This window comes from Miniopterus schreibersii (genome assembly GCF_964146895.1).
Source record: "Miniopterus schreibersii genome assembly, chromosome: 10".
NCBI lineage: Eukaryota > Metazoa > Chordata > Mammalia > Chiroptera > Miniopteridae > Miniopterus > Miniopterus schreibersii.
Genome location: NC_138110.1, coordinates 55,442,035 through 55,465,975, shown reverse-complemented (window position 1 = coordinate 55,465,975; position 23,941 = coordinate 55,442,035). Strand labels below are relative to the sequence as shown.

At 54.5% G+C, this 23,941-nt stretch overlaps 1 protein-coding gene across 2 annotated transcripts in view; it reads left to right on the top strand.

The window, feature by feature from the left end:
- PLCG1 (phospholipase C gamma 1) overlaps positions 1-23,941 on the top strand; it is a 35,068-nt gene that overhangs the window by 4,552 nt on the left and 6,575 nt on the right. For both annotated transcript variants that reach the window (XM_081149736.1, XM_081149735.1), the window contains 22 exons: positions 15,811-15,963; positions 16,085-16,178; positions 16,320-16,367; positions 17,262-17,346; positions 17,442-17,525; positions 17,750-17,784; positions 17,987-18,059; positions 18,154-18,255; positions 18,488-18,606; positions 18,690-18,775; positions 18,847-18,967; positions 19,654-19,822; positions 19,964-20,086; positions 20,170-20,271; positions 20,349-20,536; positions 20,802-21,002; positions 21,080-21,199; positions 21,280-21,460; positions 22,243-22,320; positions 23,125-23,228; positions 23,376-23,472; positions 23,743-23,812. In XM_081149736.1, coding sequence (XP_081005862.1) covers positions 15,811-15,963; positions 16,085-16,178; positions 16,320-16,367; positions 17,262-17,346; positions 17,442-17,525; positions 17,750-17,784; positions 17,987-18,059; positions 18,154-18,255; positions 18,488-18,606; positions 18,690-18,775; positions 18,847-18,967; positions 19,654-19,822; positions 19,964-20,086; positions 20,170-20,271; positions 20,349-20,536; positions 20,802-21,002; positions 21,080-21,199; positions 21,280-21,460; positions 22,243-22,320; positions 23,125-23,228; positions 23,376-23,472; positions 23,743-23,812 — 2,433 coding nt within the window. The remainder of the gene's footprint in view (positions 1-15,810; positions 15,964-16,084; positions 16,179-16,319; positions 16,368-17,261; positions 17,347-17,441; positions 17,526-17,749; positions 17,785-17,986; positions 18,060-18,153; positions 18,256-18,487; positions 18,607-18,689; positions 18,776-18,846; positions 18,968-19,653; positions 19,823-19,963; positions 20,087-20,169; positions 20,272-20,348; positions 20,537-20,801; positions 21,003-21,079; positions 21,200-21,279; positions 21,461-22,242; positions 22,321-23,124; positions 23,229-23,375; positions 23,473-23,742; positions 23,813-23,941) is intronic.

The following is a 23,941-nucleotide window of genomic DNA, read 5'->3' as shown; positions in this document are numbered from 1 at the left end:
TCTGGCCCACTGGACGTTGGTATGGACCTGCCAAGGCAACTGTAGGCGGGACTTAAAATTCAATAAATCTAGGAGCTTTTTTCATAGCTAATTTTTAAGTTGATAATTTTGTGTGGCCCATGAATGATGTTATACATTTCCAGTGGCTCTTGGGAGAAAAAAGGTTCCCCACACCTATTCTAGATGTTAGGCCCCCTTGTAGTGAATGAAAACAGGTTCTTGCCCTGAGGGAAACTAAAATAGACAGTGACAATTCCGAGTAGTATCTTTGATGACAAGGGGTGGAGGGTGGCAGAAGAAAGCAAACAGCCTGGACAAGGAAGTCAGGCTCAGAGAGATGATGTTGGGACAGCTGTCCGGAGCTTGACTTCTGTGGCTGTGAGACTGGTGAGGAAACAGACCATGAGGCCTGCACTGAAAGCTAGGCCCAAGGTACCTGCTCAGGCTAGGTGTCATCAGGGTTTTTCTTTGTACTGGCTGCCTGCTGCCAGTGGGAGAGGGGTAAGAGCACGTGTCCGGATCTCCAGAGCGAACCATCCCTGCCTGTGTGTTTCCTGTCTGACTGTAGTTTTTCCAGGGGAAGTCAGACCTCTTAGTGTTTCCTTAGCACCCCAGGTTTACCCTGATGTGTGGGTTTCAGACCAGCCCTGCGAGGCCCCCCTGCCCATCTGGGGCTTTCTCTTTCCTATGAACCTAGGAAAGGGGCCTGCTGCACTGCTGGCCGGAGGAGCTGAGCACACACCCAACACCTCTAGCTTCACCGTGTGTGCGTACACAGGTGCACAGGCTTGAGTCACCAGTTAGAGATCTTGGCCACTAGCCTTGTTTTGGGTAGCCCTTTGGAATGAGGGGCATTTATTTGTTCAATAAGCATTATTTGAGCACCTCCTATTTTTCCACTGAGGGTTCAAAAGATGAGTAAGACGTGGTCTTTGTCATTGAGGAACTCCCAGACCCTTGGAGAAGACAGACTCGAGAACATGTAATTATAACCTGAGTGTTACGCACTATGATAAAGGTCTGTACTGAGAGCTCTGCGTAGCAAGATGGGGCTGAGAGGGGAGAGCCAGGAGAGGTGACCTGTGAACTAGGCTTTGAGTGATTGGGGAACTTGCCTGTGCCCTGGCTGAGGCACCTGGGGTCATATGTCAGGGTCAGGAATGCTTTAGGTATGGTAGACATGAGGTTGGGGTGATGGGGGCAGCTCAGGGAGGACTGCTGTTTGCTGTGCTCACGGGCTACATGTATATAGTCTGTCCTGTGGACAGTGGGACTGTCTCATGCTTGCCTGGGAGAAGCTGAGGAGGGAGACCAGGATGCTGCTGCAGTTTGCAGGAGACAGCTGATAAAGCAGGCCATGACCTCTTTGCTGAGGCAGGGTAGGGATGCAGCGGTGGTGGAAGGATGGGCTGGGGCTGGGGCTGGGGAAACTAGGCAGTGGAACACAGCACAGACGACCCTTGAACAACATGGGTTTGTGAACTGCTCTGGTCCACTTATATTTGGGTTTTTAAAAAATATATGCAATCATTCCTCTGTGACCCTGGGTCCTGGGTTTCACATCTGTGAATTCAGCCAACCACAGATTGAAAATAATGTTTTCAGAGCCGGCTGTATGCATTGTTCTACGCCATTTCATATAAGGTACCTGAGCATCCGAGGATTTTGGCATCTGCGAGGGGTCCTGGAATGTTCAACCCCCATGGATAGTGAGGGGATGGCTGGGGAGTCAAAAGTTACACACAGATTTTCAACAGCATGGGGCAAGGCAGGGCAGGGGCCCTGTTCAAGGGTCAACTGTAGTTTGGCATTTGGGGTCTGAACTCAGACTGCCTAAGTTAAAAATCCTTTCTGCGCCCAGCCGGGCGTGGCTCAGCGGTTGAGCATCACCCTAGGATCCAGGCGATCAGGGTTTGATTCCCGTTCAGGGCACATGCCCTGGTTGCGGGCTGCAGCAGATCAATGACTCTCTCATCACTGATGTTTCTATCTCTCTCTCTCCCTCTCCCTTCCTCTCTCTGAAATCAATAAAGATATATTTTAAAAAAAAATTCCTTTCTGCAACTTGTTCTGTGACCTTGAGCATATAACTTTACCTCTCTGGGCTCCTCGTCTATAAAAGGGCGGTAGTAACAAACTACATTTATCTCATGAGGTTTTTGTGAGGATTTGATGAGAATATATGTAAAGTGTTTCAAATCGAGTGTGGCCAGGCGTAAGTGTTTAATGTGTGGGAACTCTGACGAGGGAGATGAGGGGGGAAGTTCCCCAGGAGGACCTGCTAGCAGAAAGGAGCAAATGCCCCTGCTGTGTAGAGGGCGCCAGTGTCTGGCCACCAAGCCTGGAGACAAGGAGGCTCACCATCTTCTTTCTCCAAGCTCTCAGCAGCCCTCTCTTGTTGGGGTTGTTTCCTCCTGCTGGTTTGCAGGGTGGTTGGGCAGTTGGCTGGAAGCAGCTGCTTTGGTATCATCTGGAGGTATAAGATTAGCCTATTTCTAAGTGCCCAGCCCATAGAAATGCTCTCTGAGCACATGGTGTGAGACCCTGTCTTCCAGGAATTGCTTTAGTGTCACCATCTCAGTGTGATAGGGCCTTCCTGTGCCTCTACCATCACTGTCCCTGACCGTCTCCATTAACTCACGGTATCTCTTCCCACTCTGTGCCCTTTCCTCTGGGACATGGCTTCAAGGAGGCCAGAAATGGGTAATGTTGCAAGGCTTGTTATTAGAGGATAACAGAATTTTCCCTTTTCCACTCCTTCTCTTAGAACTGGAGAAGTCTCTGAGGACTTTGAGGAGAGTCCTGGGAAAAATGGGTATGGGGTAGGAGGGGAATGTTCTGGTTCTTGTAGAGTGCTTTGTTCAGAGAAGCATGGCACCCGTGCTTCCCTGGGGGGATCTTTGAGAGCAGCATGGTAACAGATGACAAGGCTCTGGGCAGAGCTAAGGGTGAGGAGTGCCCTCCAGCAGTGGTTGGTAATTGGGCTGCAGTGACCAGAGATTTGTGGCTAGAATCAGTTAGATTTGGGTTCAAGTCTCAGCTCTTCCTGTGACCTTGGGCAAGCTACTTTAAACTGATCTTCAGCTGTAAAAGTAATTCCTTCCTCACAGAGCTGTATTAACCATAGTTGAATGAGATCGTATGTGAGAGTAAGATTTTATGTGAAAGTGCTCAGCACAGCATTGGCACTTTTGGTCACTTAATTAGAGTTTGTTTCCATTACTCTCTCTTTAGTAACAGAGCTCCAGCTCCATTAGCAAGCTTGGCCACCAATGCTGCTCTTATTTCTTTGTTCCCTCTCTGAGTCTGGACACAGAGGCCCGGGGCATGAGAAAAATAGGGTATTTGAATAGTGCATTAGTGTTCTGGACCATTTTCTCATCTGTTGTGTTTTTTGAGTTCTTCTAATTAGCCCTCTCTCATAGATGAGGAAACTAAGGTGCCATGGGTAAGGTCACACAGCAAGTTCATGGCAGTGCTGGGCCCAGAGCCTTGCATTTCTGATTCCTACTACAATATTTAATTTATTCTCCATCTCTGGAGAAAATGACAGTAAGATGGACTGTTGTACGGGACTAGAGTTTTTTTTTTATTGTGGACAGAATTGATGTCTGCTCTGCCCTCCAGCCAGATGGGTTTGACCAGCTGCGGCTTCTCTGGACACACTGGACTCGGTGCTTCCATCTAGAGCCTCTGCTGCCTTCACCCCACTACAGCACCCCCAGAGAGATGCTTTCCCACTCCTGCAGGGGATGAGGAAGCAGCTGATTTGAGGTGGGGTACGGAAGAGCCTTGCTCTTCTGGCTTACGATGACAGCTGTACCTGAGCCTCTGCCAGGGGAATGGGAACCTGGGTGCTCTGAGGAACGCCTGCCCAGATCCCCTGATGACAAGCTCACGTGCATGCCTTCATCCATGTGTTCCTGCATTTGTCTCACATTTATTGTGGCCCTAGCTTCTGTTAGACATGTTCCACCTTCTAACTTGTTTGCAGTGGCTGTAGGTCTCTAGCCTGGCATGCTTTCTGTATCACCATAGCTATTCTTTCCTTAAAAAAGGGAAAGAGGAGAAAAACCCAGCTTTCTTGGGCCTCTGTGGCACACTGAACAGGCTAGACCCCACTTGTGCTTCCCTGGCTTTAGACTCTGGCTTTTGCTGACACACCATGCACCATGGGGTCCAGTAGTGATTGTAAAGGTTAAGGCAGACCTAACCAGAAAGATCAAACAGCCAGGCAGAAAAAGTAATTCCAGGGTTTGGGGAGTGCTACGAAAGGAACAAGCCAGAGGCCTTTGTCAGCCAGGAGATGTGTGGTTGTGCTGGGATAATACACAGCCCCGAATCTCGGGGTGACAGCAGCCAGGGCTCATTTCCACCTTTCGCTGCATGTGCGTGTCCCTGACAAGCCACTCCACTGTCCCTGGAGAGCTCCCCAGTAGCTCTGGATCAGCCCTCTGGTGCAGAGCCTGAATACCTGGGTAGACTAGGCTGGAGAGGGAGTCAGAGAATGGAGGCTGGGGAGGAACGAATTTCTGTGACTGGGCCAGGGTGTGGTGAGGGCCGCTGTGCTGCTGTGGCAGAGGAGATGGCTGCCTGTGTGGGTCAAGAGGATACTTTGGCTGGGGTCTTTGAAATAGGTATCTTGTGTTGAGACTTTTAGGTATTATAGCTGTGCCCTTGCCTGTCATCTTCCTACATTCAACCCAACACACGTGCCCCTATTGAGCTGCCCCTGAGCCTAGTCTGTTGTGGCCACAGCTCCCTGTTGTCACCCCAGACTTAGAACCTCTGACCACAGCTCTCCAGAGCTCCTTTGTTGGTGTGCTGGGACCTTGGAGTGGGGAGTACCCTCAGTCCCCAGAGGAGAGGGAAAGAGGCATGAGAAGTCCTAGTCTCAGAATACTCTAGGGTTGGGGGGAAGGGCAGTAGGGAAGGTGGAGTTAGTTGCGTTGGAGGAGACTGTGGTCCCAGGAGATGGGGCTCAGAGAACCTCTGCTTGCGTTCCTGGCTCAGCTCTTAATGTTCTTCCTCCCTCCTTGTAAGACTCATTCCTGTTGAGGTGGTGCTTGGCCAGCCTTTGAGAGGCTGCAGTGGCCATGTGCCCAGGCACAAGTACTAGAGCTCTCCCCACTCGTCACCTCCTAGGAACTGGGCCCATCCTGGGGGGAGCAGGGAGGGCTCCTTTTTATAGCCCACATGTAGGCTTTGTGTATAGGCTCTGCTGCTTCCTTCCGGGCCCTTCCCGGTGTTGGCCGGTGGCCCTGGCTTCACAAGACTCAGGATGCAGAATAAGCAGGGCGGGGCTCTTCTTTTGCAGAAGATTGGCATCTCCTTTGCTGAACCCAGGCCTGGCACAGAGGAGGCTGGTTGGGATTAGGAAGCAAGAAAAGGAGGTGACCCAGTCCATGATCCTGGGAAGCTTAGATCTGGAACAGTGAAAGCCCAGGGCTGGCAAGAGGCAGTTGCGCCTGCAGTGCTGTGGGCTGAGCCCAGGGGTCCAGACGGAATCAGTGTCCTCTCTGTAGCAGCTCATCTTGCCCCTGTGGGCTCCCTTCCTACTGGCTGGCACACCAGTGCCAAGTAGAGGATCTTTGCAAAGACCGTGAGGGGTCGGGGAGCAAGGCGTGGGCATGATGAGGAGTGGGTGGTCTGACCGAAGCTCAGGGCCTGGCAGCAAACAACTGACCAGACTGGTAAGGGGTTGGGCCACAGCAGCTTGACCACTTGTTTGTGTGAGATCTAATTCTAACTCAGTTGGGGTGGGACGTCCACTTTGGGATTGGCTTCCTGTTTTCTTGGACACCTGGGGATGTGGCTGAGCTGAAATGTTCTGAGGGAAGTGGTTGTTTAAAGGGATGCCCCCAGGTCACAGTGTCGTTGGCTTGGCCTTGCCCGTGGGGGGAGTAAGGCATTGACCACACTGGGACTCTGGTGGTGTGGGTGTGTGGTGGGGGAATTCTAACCCCTTGGGATTGATTGACTGTAGCCTCAGGCCCAGAGAGTGTTCATGGAGTCACTAGCCCTACAAAGGAGCAGAAGAGTTGGCCATAGGACCAAAAGTCTTCTCAGCCTGCTTGGAGGCAGGAGGTCAGCTGGGAAGGTTGGGCAGTGACAGGGTCGGGGAGTGATGGGTCTCTCTAAGGCTCTGCAGACCACTTGCTGCACCTGCTAGTCCAGCTGTTTGGAGGCAGTGTTCTTTCTACCCTAGCCACTTCCTCCACCCCCGACAATACTTGAGTAGAAGGTGCCTGTGTTCATTTGTTAGTTCCTAAATGGGACTGTGACTTTTCTTGGGAGCTCTTAGCATATCCACCAAGGAGATTAGAAAAGGGAGCATATGTCACTTGGTCAGGGTGTTCCCAGGGCCTTGAAGCCAGCAGTTACATACAGAGAGCATCCCCTCCAGTAAGAACAGAGCATCTGGGACCTGGCCTGCTCTCTCGAGGTTGTCCTGGTCCCTGGCCTGAGACTGACCCACACTGGAAGGGTGAGGCGCTGCCGGCAGTGGTGGGAGGTGGAGAGGCAGCTATTCTAGGATGCTTGCTAGTGGAGGTGAGGCCAGACGCTGTCTTAAAAGGGTAGAACTAGGGAGCTCAAATCAGGAAGGGGGGAGGCCATCTCTAATAGTCAGAGCTGGGCTTCCTGGGGAAGGAGGCAGTGAGTGGGTGCGTTCCCTATCTCCTCTGCATGAGGTCAGAGTCTAGACACGCACTGGGGCCTCGCCTGCCCAGGAAGCAAAAGGAGGACAAAGAGAGTGGCTTGGCTTGGGCTGACGTGGCCCAAAGGTGGTATGGCCAGATGCCGAGGAGAAGCTGGGCCAAGCGGCTCTGAAACGGAAGAGGCTAGTGGGGTGGCAGGAGAGGACTTCCTAGCGAGCAGGCCTCTGTGGATGACCCCCATCATTACTTAGAATATCCCCAACCTCCTACTCAGGGTTGACTGTTGGGGTTTAAGGGCTGGCCCCACATCTACTCCTAAGAGGGAGCAGGGCTTGTGATTGCGGTAACATGGAAACCAAAGAGGCGGGCAGCTGGGAATGAATGCATGTGTGCTGAGAATGAATGCATGGGGCTCAGCGAGCTCCACATGAGGAGGCTCTGCTGTCCCCCCACTTCAGTCTCTATCACTGAGAGCCCCAGTCAGAGGCCCCTATTGTTTCCTTGGGGGAGGGAGGCCCCAGATTTTTCTTCTCATTCATCCCATTTCTTGCTGGGCATGGGGGCATTGAAGCTGACAGGCATGGTCCATGCCCTTAAGAAGCCAATGCTCTAGTGGAGAGTATTGACCGTCAGTACAGTTACCGTTCATCTGGGTGCTCAGTAGGTATAGTTGTGAGTAGTAAGTAAAGCCAGTAGTACTTGTTCACTAGATTGGAGCAGGGATGAGAGAAAAGGAGATATTAAGGATGATTCTAAAGTTTCTAGTTTATGTACCTGTTTGGAGATGATGCTGTTAGCTGACCCAAGAGGTGTGGCAACAGGGTTTTGGTGAGAGAAAACTATTTGGTTTCAAGGGATGGTCTTTAAGGTAGGTGAACAGGTGGAGATGGCAAGTAGGCAGTTAGGTGGAAGGGTCTGAATCTTAGAGTTGATGATAGGATAGAGCTGTGTTTGTGAATTACCTGTACTAGGAGGTAATTAAAGCTGTGGGTGTGGGGGACACTGACTAGGGAGAAGGTAGAGAGCATCAGGAGAGGAGAGGACCTTGGCCTTGGCCTGGGCCTTGATGAAAGCCAGCGTGTGATGAGGATAGGCCTGGGCCTAAGGAGAAGCAGGAAAACCAGAAGAGCTTGTGAGGAAGAGAGCAGTCAAGGGCAGAGCTTCCAGCAAGCTGGAAGGTGTGGTCAGCCGCATTGAGTGCTCTGAGTTTCTGAAAAGACAAGGATAGAAAGGTGACTAAGCTGAGCACTTTGGTTCTCCAGGTGGTCTAAATATATTGGGGTGGGCATTTCATTGGGCCTTTTGAGATCCTGGATAGCTCTGGGGCCTGGCCCTGCTGGGCCCTCAGCCTCTCTCCTGTGGCTGGGGGCCTGGCAGACAGGCCATCTAGAATTTGGGCAGTATCAGCCTGCAGAGGAGGCAGAGGTCAAAGTGCACAGGACCCTGGCCCTGAGGCTGACCCATGGGCTGCCTGGGGAGTCATCTAGTCTTGGGCAGAAAAATTGGGACAAGCCCCTTGCTGCAACTTTCCCTTACTGTGCAGGCCAGTATAGGCCCCCCTTCCCTCCCTTCTCTCCACGGAACTCTGAACAGGTGCCTTGTGACCCGAACAACCAAGCTGCTGCATTGATGATTTGGTGTCTGTGGTTCCCTCTGTGTGGCATGGGCAGGTCAGCCCTCCAGCCCTGTCTACGCAGCAGTTTGACTTTCCAAGTAGAACTCACTTTCTCTGTGTTCTCAGCACCAGGGACATGTGTCTCCCTGTTGTTCCACTCTTGGCACGACCTCATAGTTATCGGCTTCCCCGTCTGTTTCCTCCACCAGGCAGGGGCTTTCTCAGGAGCAGGAACTCCAGTGCCTTATTGATTTCCATTTAGCCAGGACCCAACCCAGGGCCTGACACAGAGTGAGTAGGTGTTTGATCGGGTGATGGAATGAGTGAATAATCCTGATAGACAACTGCTCAGCTCTCTCCCAGCTTTGAGTTCTCTGGGTGGGGGCCTCCTTTCCCTTCTTCCTTTGGGGCCTGGGCATGCTTTCCCCACCTACAAAATGGGTGGGCTTCATCTAGCGTGCTAGAGAAGAGGCCTGCCTGCCTGGAAGGTGCGAAGGCTCACTAGGGCTTGCCTGCTTCTTCTTAGATATGGCAGCTCCTGTGGGGCCACTTGCCACGAAGGTCGCAGTTCTGCCATGAATTACCGTGTGGAACCTCCATTTCCTTATTGCTCCAAAGAGAAGCTTCACCTAGAATCTAGACTCTAGATGGACTCATCATGTACTGGTGAGGGTCCTTTACAGCTGTGGCCTGAAACAGTTAGTACATAGGGGTGCAGGGTTCCATGCAGAAGGATCCACAGACCTCCATCCAGCTGACTGAATGGCCTTTTCCTGTTTATCAAGGTGGGAGAGGGCCGGATGCTGAGTCAGGCCTGGCAGCTCTTCTCTGTCAGGTGTTTGGGGAATAGTGACTGACGAAACTCCAGCCAGGGGCAGATGCTGACCTCTGCCCGGTTATACTTGGACTTCAGGGTTCAGGTCTCCCTGTGTGCATCCTGGGAAGGGGCTCTGTTCCTCTCTCTCCTGCTGATCTGCTTTAAAGGCAGCTGCTATACCCTTCCGCTTGCTGCATGACCCTGTGACCCTGGGCCTCCAAGCCTGGATCCTCATTTGTAAAATCGAAGTAGATGGCTACCCACAGCCTCTGCTTTTGCTTTCCTCCGATGGGAGCTGGGAATTGCTCCTGTTTCTGTTGGAAGGTAGGAAGGGAAGGGGACCTCTCACTCCTTCTGGAGACCATAGTATTTAGTAGGCAAGCATCCAGGAAACTGCTGGCCATCCCAAGTACCTGGCTCCTGCGGCGTCAGGTTCCTTTCCCACCCATGCCCAGGTTCTGTCTGGGCTTCCTCTTTGGCCACATCCATCCTTTTCCTCAGAGCTGTGAAGGCTCGTTGAAGCTGATGTTCCTGGGACAGGCGTCCTACAGTGCAGAGCCCCTTTGCCTCTGGCTCCCTGTGAAGGAGATTCTCGGGTGCAGTGCCTGCCCTACCCCAAGGAAGCTGTACAGGAACCTTTGTGCTAGGGGTGGCAGAGGTGCAGGGCCAGGAATTGGCTGGAGGGCAGTTGTTTCCCCTTGAGGCTTCCTTTCTGCATTTTAGCATCCTTGGGGGGGGGGGGCTAAGGTCCATTTGTCCTCCTCTGGGCCCTGGGTGTGTAGCTTCTTTGGAGGGTGAGGAAGTGGTTGGCTGACTTGAAGAGTGGGGGTACTGGGAGTGGCCCATCTGTTTACACAGGCTGTGCATGGACAGGGTGATTGATGAGAGCATTTCTGGGAAGATGTGCACACCTCTTCAGACCCCTGGGACCCACTCTTCTGAATTCCCTGGTGGCCTTGGCTTAGAGCTAAGCAGGGAGTGGTGCTCAGAGAGCCCTGCCTCTTCTGTTCCTGCTGCCTCAAAGCTCCATTGACTTCCCTTGGTTCCCACTGGCTGCAGGAACCTTTGTGCAGGGACCTCCCATTGTTCCAGATTGCACTGGTTCCCAGAGGCCACGTCCGCCGCAGCTGTGCCTGGTCCTTTTTCTTGCCCCCAGAGACCTCACTGACCACTGCTCTTGCATATTTGGTGTAGCTCCTCAGGCTTTGTTGCCCCTCCACACCACTTCATCCCTCATACCATCTTTGAGCACCTGGGGTCTTAGCTGCCTCTTAGATAATTAGCTCTGGAGTTTAACTCAAACATTTTGAGTTTGCAGAGTACTTAGGACCTGGGTTTGGGGAATGGAGGGAAGAGTCCAAAGTGGTTTCTTCCTTGTGGTGCACACAGGCCAGTGGCCTAGACACCAGAAAGCACTAGACAGTGTGATAGTCATGGACACCGAGTGTGTGGCTGGCTTGGGCCTGCCAGAGAGTCAGGTGAGACAGTGGCTCTGGCACATGCACAGGCTCAGGTACGAAGGAGGGCTGCTGGGAGCCAAGGTGGGGCTGAGCTTTGTCGGTCTCGTTGCCTTGATTGGACTTGAATTCTTTTAAGGAGGGCTGAGCTTTCTCCACTTTCCTCCAGTGCCCTCTGCAGGGCTGGGCAGGGGGTTTATTTCCCACAGGTGGGGTACTGACAACCTCCAGAGAGAAGGGACCTGTCTGAGTAATATTCACTTACCTGTCAAACTGTCAGATTTTAAAAAGAGCTTTCATATTTATTATGAGTTGCAATTTTTTTAAGTTGCAAAATGTATTTACGTGCATTTTTATATGAACAGTTTCTATTGTAGTTTAAGTGAGTTAAGTCAGAGTTACAATTACTTTATCTTGTAAAGGGAAAATTCTCAAGAAACATCTCACTAAAAGCATGTTCCATGTCCAGAAGTCTGTGATATGTACCATTTCCTTCTGTTTTTTTGTGGTGGTGGTTTCCTTGGCCATATCTTCAGTTAGGGGTTTTAATTTTCAGTATGTCCTCTGGCCCCTTCCTGGTAAGATTACTTTGTGTCTTTCATCTCACTGACGTCTCACAGCAGTCCGTGAAGGAGGTGCCAAGAGTGCTGATCCCATTTTGCAGATGAGGAAAGAGGCTCAGAGATAGTGCCTTGTGCCCAACATGCCAGTGCTTTTGCTCACGATTCTTCTTTGTATGTCTTCCTTGCCTGATGGGTGGTTAATGCACCAGTAGGTTTAGGGGACCTCCACCTGTGTAGGGCCATTTGGAAAGTGGCCTCATTGAGGGCAGGGGACCCTAGGACACCAATTCCTGACCAAGAAGCTTGGGTCTAACTTAGGGTCTTGGGTGTGATTCTGGAATGCCTTTTTCCACTTCCAGAGCCCACCACGGTCAGGGTAAAGCCATGTTTCAACCCCCCTGGGGCAGGATGGGCTGGCTTTCTCAGGCCATGTTCATTGAGGAGCCCTGTAAGTCTTGGTGTCCCACCTTTGCCACCCCTTTCTCTTCCTTGGGATTCTTGTTGTCCTGAGACTCTGCCCCATCAACAGGAATACTGCCCCAGCACATCCCTGCAGTGGCTGTCTAGATGCCCTGGACAGGAGCAGGGCTGGTGGGGGCCTCATGGCTCAGCCTAATATCTGGGAGTGGGAGCAGGATTCCAAGACAGGAAGCAGCCTTACCTTCAGAGGGGCCTAGCACAGGCAGGTCCTCTGTGCTCATTGTCCTCTACCCTACTCAGGCTCCAGACTGGCTGCCTGCCAGTTAGCTTGTCCCTTCATGACAGCCTCTCCTTCCCTACCCAGGACAGCGGGTACTGTCCTTGGAGTGGAAGCCTGCTCTCCTGCAGAGGAAAGTTCTAAGCTGGCCCTGAGCAGCAATGCCCTTTGTTGCTGTCTAGCTGTATAGCTCCCAGAGTGCTTGGGGTCAGTTCTGTGGCCCCAAGAACTGGAGGCTCTTAAAAGAGAAAGTGACTGCCATTAGTCGTATATGCAGAAGAGAATTGCTCTTCTGGTCTGCATGACCCGGGCACTCAGCTTTGAGTAACTGCTGGTCTCTAGCCTCTATGGTCTCAGTCAAGGAGCCTATCCCTGGGCCAAGAGAGGAGAGAAAGGAACATCTCCCTGCCTGATCGTCAAGCACATTCAGTCTCGTGGCATTCAGCCTCAGTGCTTAGAGCCCCTGCTGCCAGGCTGTGAGCCACTTTCTTCTGCATAAAGACTAAAACAAAAAAACCAACCCAAGGTTGGGGCAGATTAAGACTGACTATACCATGTTGCTCTTGGTGTAGTAGTCTGTCTGCATGTGAAGGGTTTTTGGCATGCCCATCCCACTGTAGCCTTCCCTTTATCCATGTTCTACAAGAGAGGAGAGCGGACTTGCCAAAGGCCCAAGCTGTGGGCTTGGAAATAGGATTTGAAACTTGGTCTTTGTGATTTCAGATCTGTTAGTCTCCCATTCTGGTACCCCACCCTATGCAAGGTGTTGGGGTGCACATGCCTCAGACTGTTGGTGCATGTGCGGGTGGGGTGCTGTGGCTGCTGCAGACTCAGGAAGTGGCGTCTGGCCTGGAGCATGTCTTCATGCACTGATCTGAACTCAGAGCCCTTGTCCTCAGAGAGATGCCTGTCTCTCTCCCCTCTTCAGCCTAGTGGGGACCTCTCAGTGCCTTTGGCTTTTCTTTTCCCTGATGTTCCTTTGAGCATTGTTCTCCGTGGTTCTCAGTGGGATGAGTGCTGGGTTATGGGTCTCTGGGAATAGGGTGCTGCTGCTCTCCTCCTCTAAGCAGTTCCCCTCCCATCCACTGGGAGGCTCTTGTCTTCCTGCCTTTCCTATCCCACTGCAAGTTTGACCCAGACTATGCTGGGGTGGCCCAGCTCCCCGTCCCCCTAAACTAGGGCCAAGGCCGTGCCCAAACCAGGGAGTCTCCTCTGCATGATGACAGTCCCTGGGGGACCAGGCCTGGCTCTCTCAGGAAAGGGGACCCAGTTCTATTTGTTCTTGGAGGCAGGAGGATGGGGGGGTACAAGGTTGCACAGGATGTGGCTTTTAACCTGGAAGGGTGTCTCACCCTGGTGTTGTGTCCTTTCAGCCTGCTGCTGGCTTGATGGCATTGGAGGACACCAGGGCCAGGCTAGCACCTCCTTATGAGGGAAGTGCGAGGGACCAGAGGTGGCCAGCAGGAACTTGGGAGACTTCGACACCTGGCCTGGAGCTGCTCTCTGCCTACCTGTCTTGGGTGGGAACCTGTTCTGCCTCCAGCCTGCTCTCCATGGAAGTGAGCCCAGGAGCACAGGGCATGGCAGGGGTTTACCCAAGGCTGCTGTCTGTGTTGCACACATGTGCGTGTGCACACGTGGGGTGGCTGCATGTGGCCCAGCAGCAGGCTTCTTACTGACTCCCCAGCTGCCATATTGTGACTGCCTCTAATGACTGGAGGGAGGGACTGAGAGGAATGGCCCAGGCAATGCACCACACAGACCTTGGCCTACATGCATTTGTGTGTGTGAGGTTGTGTGCCTCAGTCAGAGATGTGGTGGGATGACAACAGCTTTGCACCGGAAAAGCATGCTGGTTTCTGTTTCAAAGGGCAGATTTTGTGGTGGTTTTGCAGTTTCTCATCTGGGCATTTCCCTTGTTCAGTTCTGCCTTCCATCCCTGGAAACTCTGTCTTTCTGGGCTGGGTCTTTGTGACTCAATTTTCCCCCTTTCTACCTGAGTATAACTCGTTTTTAAAAACCACTCCCATTTTGTTGTCCCTCCCCCAACCTCTGTGACTGTCTTTTTCATTTGTTCACTAGGCCATTGAGCAAGCATTGCCTGGCCTAGGGGGAGATGAGGTGTGTATATGCGTAGTGTCACCTGGGATCAAGGGTTTGACCACTGCAGGAGGGTGTTTCCAAGTTGGGTCTTGGCCAAATTGGAGTTGGGGAGGTAGACAGTCCCTCGCTGGGAACCAAGATGAAATGGGGGACAGGAAGGTGCTGGCTGTTCTTGCCATTGGTCGAGCATAGTTTGGATGGAGTAGAGAAGATGGGAGGACAGAAGCTAGAGGGTAAATCACTGAGCCCCATCGCAAAGGGCCTTGAAGGCCAGAAAAGAAGCATGTTCTCCTTAGCAACCTGGGGAGAGGGACCAGAACAATCTGTAAAGATTCCGAAGACTCAGGAGGGAATGGCTTATTGCTGAGAATTGGAGTCAGAGAAGCTGGCAGGAAAGTCAGGACTTGCAGCTGGGGAACCAGGCCCAAGGGGTTTGCTGAGGGCATGGAGCAGGCCCGGTAGAACCAGTAATGTGTGGAGGGGCAACTGGGGTTGGGGCCAGAAGCCTTGTTACACTCTTCAAGGTGGGATGGATGGGCCCCAGCTGTGGCTAGAGAGACAGGGAGAGAGCCTGGGGCTTTGACCCCTTGGGACATTCCAGCCAGGATGGTGTGCAATTTGGGCTGGGAGGGCTCCTGGGGCGGAGGCCAGGCAGCATGCTGGCACAGCTCCTGGCTCCACATCTTCCGGGCCAATCGGGGCTGAGAGCATTTGGAAAGAGGCTCAGATCTATGGGAGTGCTCAGCTAGAGTTGTCTCTCATGGCTAAGCCAGGCTTCTTCCATTGTTCTGATCCTCCCTAAGTCTCTTTATCTGGCGTAGAAAGTCTGCTTTCTGTCCAGGGTTCCAGCTAACACTGGGGGAGAGTGGGTGTGTGGCCAGGACAGCCTTCTGCGGATCTGGGATCAGAACCTGTGTGCCTGAGCTGACTTTGGTGAAGGAGTGGGCACTGGATGAGCTCCTGCCACACTGCCTACAGGGCTGGGCACTTTGGCTCTTAGGACTTTTGATGTTACCAACATCCTCATGATGCTGCTATTGGTTACCTGTGTTCCCAGACAAAGAAGCAGTGGGGTCAGAGCAGTTGTCACTCTTGCTGAGGTCGCACAGCTAATGTGACCTGAGCCAGAGCCCAGGCATGATTTCTTTGCCACCCTGCATTCTAGGGAAGTTCATTCTAGCGCTTTGCTTTATAGATGGTAAAACTGAGACTCTGGAAAGTTAAATGAGTCACTTAGCGTCATTTCTGGAGTTAGCAGTTGAGGCAAGTATGTGCCATTCAGACCTGTGTGCTCCCCATTTGTGCCGAGTCGGGGCAGGGGGCACATGCAGGCCTTTGATAGCCAGGATAGGAAACATCCCATGGACAGCCGCTGCCTTATGGGACAAGGCCTCTTTCTGAGACTTGCTTGTGGGTAACTTCAGGGGGTGGGCCATTCAGGGGTGCACCAGTTCTTTGGACCTGATCCTGTCCAGCCCCACCCTCTAGGGACTGTGCGACTTGGTTTGTGTACTTCATGTCAGGAAGTGGTCCTCATAGGACAGGCTGGGGGCTCTGTTTCTCTTTTAAGAGTCCAGCTGTTTTTCAGGTCAGAGTAACCTGCTGTATTCTCTCTCAGTGAGGGAAAGGTACACGGGACTGAGCTCCCTGTTCTCCCAGACAGGTCGCTCGGACCTCTCAGCTTTGAGCAGCGGTCTATGTTCAGGCTCAGCCTAGCTCTCTCTTGTCACCCAGTGGGACTGTGAGGGTCTTCGCTCTCTGCCCCTCAAGGGGGATCTCTCTCTGTGGTCCCTCCCCGAGGGAGAGTGTAGTAATAAGTGAGGAAACCAGGTTGCCCTAGTTTCAGTGCTGAATCTCAGAGACCCCAGCCTAACCTTGGCCTCTTCTCTACCTTGCTAGTTGACATTCGAGAAATCAAGGAGATCCGCCCAGGGAAGACCTCTCGGGACTTTGATCGCTACCAAGAGGACCCTGCTTTCCGACCGGACCAGTCACACTGCTTTGTCATCCTGTATGGGATGGAATTCCGCCTGAAGACCCTGAGTCTGCAAGGTGGGAGTCGTGGGAGTCAAGGGGCTGGAGGAGGCAGGAGAGTAGTTAAGGGGAATGTCCCCTGGTCCCTGGCTCAGCGGGAGATGTGTCCTCAGCTCAGCTGTTCACCCCTCACTCACAGCTACATCTGAGGATGAAGTGAACATGTGGATCAAGGGCTTGACTTGGCTGATGGAGGATACATTGCAGGCAGCCACACCCCTGCAGATTGAGAGGTAAGAACGACTCCTGACCCTGTGGTTAGGGTTGGGGGCATTGGGATCTAGGGAGCAGGGGCAGGGACACTGCCTGATGATCTCCTCCCAGGACTGGCCCTGGCTGGAGAAGTGGCCCTCACTGCAGACTTCTCCCTCTAGGTGGCTGCGGAAGCAGTTCTACTCGGTGGATCGGAATCGTGAGGATCGGTAGGTCCTGAGCTGTGGCTCTAGCCCAGCAGGTTGAGCTAGGGCACCCGTTACAGTAGCCATGCCTGAGGGCAGCTGCCTGGAGAACCAGAGGATCCATGGGACCTGCCTCATGGGGCTGGGGGGTCGGTGGCAGGTGGTTCTGGCAAAAGTAGCTTCCTGCAGAAAGTTCTCTGGTAGCTATAGTGCAAGCTGGCAAGAGAGGCTAGGGACAAGAAGCGGTGCCCTGCCACTGTAGGCAGAGACAGGAAGAACAGAGCTTGCTCTGGGCATCCTGCAAAGAGGTCAGGTGGCTTGCAGTGTATGCAGTGGGTACCTTGAAGTTCAGGTAGTTGAGGCCGTAGTGTGATAGCCAGAGGGGCCAAGGAGAGAGAGGGAACAAAGACCAGGTCATGACTGTTTCTGTGAGAGAGATGGGAAACCAGGGAGGGTTTGGAAGAGAGGCATGACATGACTTGACACTTTCACAGGACTGCTTGCTGCTAGTGGAGAGTCCAGGGCCTCATAAGCAGTTGAGGGTGAGCCCTGCATGAGCTGTACATGCAGCAGCCGGCAGCCTCCCTATGTCCAGATGGGCCAGCTATAGAGCTGAGGGGCCAGAGGTACAGGTTGGAGCAGTGCTGGTGGGAAGGGGGCCTGAAGATGGGCTCCCCTACCCCATGCCTGACCCACTTTACTGAGTCTGGTCACTCCTTTCTTGCCAGAACCCTGGGTTTTTGTTTTCTCAGATGAGGAAACTGAGGCTCAGAGAAAGGGCTCTGATACAGCCTCACCCTCAGGACTTCAAGTCCCAGAGTAGTGTTGTTTATCTGTCTAGTCCCAGGTAGTCTCAGCCACAGGTCAGAGGTCATGAGAGGTTGGGTGAGGCCACTGGAGATCTTCATGTTTCCTTAGTATATCAGCCAAGGACCTGAAGAATATGCTGTCCCAGGTCAACTACCGGGTCCCCAACATGCGCTTCCTCCGAGAGCGGCTGACGGTAAGGGCCTCCTAGGCTGTCTGCGGGTGGTGAGGGAGGCTGGGAGCCCCTGGCTGGTGGGGCTGACCAGAGCCCTGTGGTATATAACCTTGCAGGACTTGGAGCAGCGCAGTAGCGACATCACCTACGGGCAGTTTGCTCAACTGTACCGCAGCCTCATGTACAGCGCCCAGAAGACGGTGCATGAGCCACCTGCCTTCCCATGGCCCTTGCCCCTGTTCCCTGCCCCAGCCCTGTTTGCCTGAGCCCTGCTTCCCTGCTTGGGGGCTTTTGGGTGCCATTTCTCCAGCTCTTCTCCTCTTGAGGCCTACCCCCATCTGTTATTTCAGCCTTTCTTTCTAAGAGCCCTTTTCCCACATGACCTCCCAGGGCTCTCGCTCTGACCAGGTTCTGTTTCCTGCAGATGGACCTTCCCTTCTTGGAAGCCAGCACCCTGAGGTTTGGTGTGAAGTGGGGAGGTGGGGTTCTCCCTGGGTGATTCCGTATGTAGGCGGGAGGCAGTGGGAGGGGGTGAGCCATGCTGGATCATTCTGGGCATCTGTGCTGGCTAGGAGCTGGGCTCTGCCTTCCAAGGGGCCCCTTATTGTCTGTGGACCATGCGAGCCAGCTGGCCGCCAGGCATTTCCCTTCTCTCCTACAGGGCGGGGGAGCGGCCGGAGCTCTGCAGAGTGTCCCTTCCGGAGTTCCAGCAGTTCCTCCTCGAGTACCAGGGGGTATGGCTGGGCTGGGACTGGGCCAGGGTTCTTGGCTGAGGGAGGCTGGGCTTATCACTGATTGGAGCCTCTCATGCGCCCCCACCCCAATCAGGAGCTGTGGGCTGTGGACCGGCTTCAGGTGCAGGAGTTCATGCTCGACTTCCTCCGAGACCCCTTGCGAGAGATCGAGGAGCCATACTTCTTCCTGGACGAGGTGAGACCTGCCTTTCACATATTCTGTCAGAGAAAATAGGTGCGGCTAATCAGAACCCTGCCAGGTCTCCAGGAGCCAGTTTGCCTTAGGGATGCCACCTTGCTCCCCTAACTGTCTATTGTGCCCACCCCATTTGAGACTGAGCACCCTCTCTCCTTCCCACCAACCCCATGCCCATAGGGTAGGGCAGGGGGCTCAGTTTCTCTTCCTTTCCCCATGTGTTCCTGGACAGTTTGTCACCTTCCTGTTCTCCAAAGAGAACAGCGTGTGGAACTCGCAGCTGGATGCAGTGTGCCCGGACACCATGAACAACCCTCTCTCCCACTACTGGATCTCCTCCTCGCATAACACGTGAGCGGCGCCCTCGGCCCCACCCAGCCTGACCCGGGGAGGGAGAGACTCTCCTGACCACCCTGCCTTGCCTTCCCCTCCAGGTACCTGACCGGGGACCAGTTCTCCAGCGAGTCTTCCCTGGAAGCCTACGCTCGCTGCCTACGCATGGGCTGTCGCTGCATTGAGTGTGCGTTGGGGCCGGGGCTGGGGGAGGAGGAGGGCAGGCCTGCCTGCTTGACTACTCATGTTGCTCCCCAGTGGACTGCTGGGATGGCCCGGACGGGATGCCAGTCATTTACCATGGACACACCCTTACCACCAAGATCAAGTTTTCAGATGTACTGCACACCATCAAGGAGCATGCCTTTGTGGCCTCAGAGTGAGTGGGGGGTGGGGACCCAGGGTTAGCTTAGCTCCAGCTCTCTCCTATGACTGAAGGCAGAGGGTCCCCTCAAATGCCGTCCCCATTCCGCCTGCCTTTCATCTTCATCCCCCTTCTGCTGCTTGCCTGAGCCATTGCTGCCCACGGGACTCCCTGTTCCTTCACCCTTGTCCTCCCCTTTGTGGGTCCTCCTCTTCAGCTTGTGGTAACAGTCAAGCTCTTCCCATCCTTAAAAGATGCTCCCTTAACCCTGACATCTTTAGGCCATTGTCTTGCCAACTTTTCCCATCACAGCCCAGAAAATTGTCTTTGTCCCGTGTCTCATTCTACAACTGCTACTCACCCTCACCTGTGGTTACTGTGGGATGGGCTCTGAGAGATCAGCAGTGACCAGGTCACTAGCCTCTCCTGCCTCTTTGGTGTGGGATGTCTCTCTTGCATGCTGGGGTGGACTCCACCATAGGACGAACTCTGGGGACTCATATCCGCAGCAGTCCCATAGGTGCCCCTGCAGCACCCCTCCACCCTTCCAGTGCCCAGGGCCCGCCTCCTGAGAGAGCTCCCTGTCGACGGGACCAGGCCCTTGGCTCCCCACTCCTTCCTCTGTGAAGGCTGTATGGACTGAACCTTGACCCTACAGAATGGTAGGGTCTGTTTCTCCATACTGGTCCCCTACTCTGCAGGTACCCGGTCATCCTGTCCATTGAGGACCACTGCAGCATTGCGCAGCAGAGGAACATGGCCCAGTACTTCAAGAAGGTGCTCGGGGACACACTCCTCACCAAGCCCGTGGACATTGCCGCCGATGGGCTCCCTTCACCCAACCAGCTCAAGAGGAAGATCCTTATTAAGGTAGGGGTGATGGGCTGGTGGGGCCCCCCTGCCCAGCACCTCTCTGTGGCCATCGCTCCAGTTGCTGGTCTGGGCCTGAGTGAGGAGGTGGGGCTCTGGGATTTGGGCTGGCACTGCCATGTCCTGGCCTGTCCCCCTCAGCACAAGAAGCTGGCTGAAGGCAGTGCCTATGAGGAGGTGCCTACATCTGTGATGTACTCTGAGAACGACATCAGCAACTCCATCAAGAATGGCATTCTCTACCTGGAGGACCCCGTGAACCATGTGAGGGCCGGGCCGGGCCGGGCTGGGCAGGGGCGACAGGTGGTGGGAGGACCCTGTCACAGCCCTGCTTTGGTCTCTTCCAGGAGTGGTATCCTCATTACTTCGTTCTGACCAGCAGCAAGATCTACTATTCCGAGGAGACCAGCAGTGACCAGGGCAATGAGGATGAGGAAGAGCCCAAGGAGGTGAGGGGCCAGCCCAGGGCTGGGGGCTGGGCTGGGCTCAGTCATTAAGTGTCTTTGCTGTTGTCCTCCCCGTGCAGGCCAGTGGCAGCACAGAGCTGCACTCCAATGAGAAATGGTTCCACGGGAAGCTTGGGGCAGGACGGGATGGGCGGCACATCGCTGAGCGCCTGCTGACCGACTACTGCACTGAGACTGGGGCCCCCGATGGCTCCTTTCTAGTACGCGAGAGCGAGACCTTCGTGGGCGACTACACCCTCTCTTTCTGGTAACCCATTCCCCGCGCTGGTGCACATGGGTGCAGCACCACCCAGAGATAGCTATGGTCCAGTTTGTCTTTCATTCCAGGCTTTCAGGTGAAACACGATTTTATCACGTGAGCCCACATGCGCGCACACACTTTTCCAGTCAGCGGGTCCTCCCTCCTGCAGGGCTGCCCTGTGCCTGGGCTCCTTAAGAGGCCTGCCCCCCTTTGAGACTTGGCTCCCTTTTGGGGCTTGGACCTGCTGCTGACTGCCTTCCTCTCCCCTCAGGCGGAACGGGAAAGTCCAACACTGCCGGATCCACTCCCGACAGGACGCTGGGACCCCCAAGTTCTTCTTGACAGACAACCTCGTATTTGATTCACTCTATGACCTCATCACACACTACCAGCAGGTGCCCCTGCGCTGCAACGAATTTGAGATGCGCCTCTCGGAGCCCGTCCCGCAGACCAATGCCCACGAAAGCAAAGAGTGAGGGTGGGGTTGGGGGTGGGGTAGGGACCTGGGTGGTGATGGAGGGAGGGGTCCTGACTCAGGCCTGTCCTCAGGTGGTACCATGCGAGTCTGACGAGAGCACAGGCCGAGCACATGCTGATGCGTGTCCCCCGTGATGGGGCCTTCCTGGTGCGAAAACGGAATGAACCCAACTCTTACGCCATCTCCTTCCGGTGAGAGGTGTGGTCTGGGATGCTGGAGGTGGTGCTGGGCTGCAGCTGGGCCCCTGTGTAACTGTTCTATCTTTGTCAAGGGCTGAGGGCAAGATCAAGCATTGCCGCGTCCAGCAGGAGGGCCAGATGGTGATGCTGGGCAACTCAGAGTTTGACAGCCTCGTCGACCTCATCAGCTACTATGAGAAGCATCCACTGTACCGAAAGATGAAGCTGCGCTATCCCATCAATGAGGAGGCACTGGAGAAGATTGGCACAGCTGTGAGTACCGGTGGCTGAGGGGTGCAGCACGCAGGGGGGAGATCAGACCATTCTGAAACTCCTGGGCTCACTGATTTGTGGGGCAGGACTGGGAACAAGTGAGGCAGATGAAGAGGCAGGGGACAGGCCTTCAGGCAGAGAGGTCTCCCCGTGCTCCAAGGTGTGGGGTGAGGAGCTCCTGGAGTCCACACAGGGAGGGTTGCCTGAGGCTGGAGGCTTATCCAGCTGGGTGTGGACTAGACTGTCCCTGGGGCAGGGGAGAGCAAGCTGCAGAAGTGGAGTTGTGGAGGGCAGAGCTCCAGGGGGAGACGAGTGAAAAGGCAGGACCCAATGGAGCAACAGGGTTGAGGTGAGGGTTCTGGACCAGGATCATGGCCTTGGACGGAAGGAGGCTAGAGCAGGAGATCCACTTGAGACTCTTGTCACCAGTGATGCAGGTGGCCAAGGGGAGGGCTGCCATCCACTGGGGCTGGAGTGGTGGAGAGGAGTGTGCTGGGGGACAGGCTCAGTGGTGAATGAGGGAACCGCTGAACAGAGCTATAGGGCTCTGCTGCAGAGAGCTCAGGAATGGGATGGGCCTCAAGCTAAGAACGTGGAGAAGGGAAAGGATGAGGCCAGGCTCTTGCATCCATCCCTACTGAGGGAGAGGGACCACAGTGCACCAGGCTCCAGTGAAGAGGGCAGACTTAGCGACCAGCTGCCCTGGGGGAAAGGGGCATGTGGCAGCCAGCACCACTTTTGTCTCTGGGCGTTAATGTGTCCCCATTCTGTCCCCTTTCTAGGAACCTGACTATGGGGCCTTGTATGAGGGACGCAACCCTGGCTTTTATGTGGAGGCAAACCCTATGCCGACTTTTAAGGTACAACCTCAGGCTTCTGGTCACCGGAAGCTGGGGAGGATCCCCAGCTGCTTGGGGCTTGCATTTCTGTGCTCAGGGCCCATCTGTGGTCTTTGTGGAGAAGTGGTGGTTGTGGTTTTCCGAGGCCTGAGAGGTTGTGAGAGATGTGTGGTTGGTGTGCGGCCACAGCTCTCAGGGCCAACCCCTCCCAGCCCCTGTCCCTGGGGGTCAGCACTGACCCTGCAGACTGCTCCCTGGGGTAACCCCGGTTTCCTCCTTGGGCAGCAGTGGGGGCAGGGGGCACACTTGCCAGAAAACTTTGTTTTTGCCACTCCCTCCCTCATCTCGTGGCGATCTGTCAGGATCTTCCTCTTTTGCCTTTTTCTTTAAGGGGTAAGAGCTGTGCCCTGTTCCTCCCCCTTTTTCCCTCACTGCCGGGGAGCCTGGGAGAAGGTTCCTTCTTATTTTTCAGATGAGGAATGCTGTGGTCCCAGGGGAGGCACTCAGGGTACCACACACACTTCCCCCCAGCCCTGACTGCTGGGGCACATACATGTTCTCCCTGGGGCCCAGGCAGGGGCTTGCAAAGTTCTACCTGGGCCCCAAGGAGCTTCCCTGGCAGAGGCTCAGTCCCCAGTGACATCTGTTCTGGAGCCTCCTGCAGGGCAGCGGTGAGGACTGGAACTAGGCAGGCTGTCGCCAGTGGCACCTGCTACTACCTGAGCCCCAGCTGGGAAGCCCAGGCGCTTGTGTATGCATGTGAGGTCGCAGATCAGGAGAGTGGCGGGCAGGGACTGCGTGCTCACCACTGCTTCTCCGCTGCAGTGTGCGGTCAAAGCCCTCTTTGACTACAAGGCCCAGAGAGACGACGAGCTGACTTTCACCAAGAGTGCCATCATCCAGAATGTGGAGAAGCAGGATGGAGGCTGGTGAGCACTGCGTATACCTGTTTGTCCCACGTGTGTCCCTGCAGTGCCTGCGTTGGCCTGGCTTAGGTGTGGGGGCGCCTGACAAAGGATACCCTCCTTGGGAGTTTGGGGTGGTTGCTGAGGGTCAGCAGCCCATGGCTTCCACAGGTGGCGGGGAGACTATGGTGGGAAGAAGCAGCTCTGGTTCCCGTCAAACTACGTGGAGGAAATGGTCAGCCCAGCAGCCCTGGAGCCTGAGAGGGAGGTGAGCCGAGAACTGCTGCTGGAGCAGGAGTCCCACTACCTCCCCTCCCCGGTGCACACACCCATCTCATGGTGCCAGGCATGCTATGCATGCCCAGCCAGCCACACGTGTGGCCATCAACATCCTGTGGTGTCCATGGTCTCCAACATATACGTGCCACGTCTGTGTAGTCATGTCCACACTTATAAGATGTATTTGTCATATGCAACAGACATTTTACACACGAGTACAGGAGACGTGCTGACGAACTTGGGGCTTTGCTTCCCACAGCACTTGGACGAGAACAGCCCCTTGGGGGACTTGCTGCGGGGGGTCTTGGATGTGCCAGCTTGTCAGATTGGTGAGCCCCCGTCCCCTTTTCTTGCCCACTGTTCCTTAGGGTCAGACTCCTTCGAGGCTTTCTCCATTTTCCAAGTGGGGAGGCCAGGGTCTGGCCCCAAAGGATGTTCTCACTGTGAGCTCTCCCCAT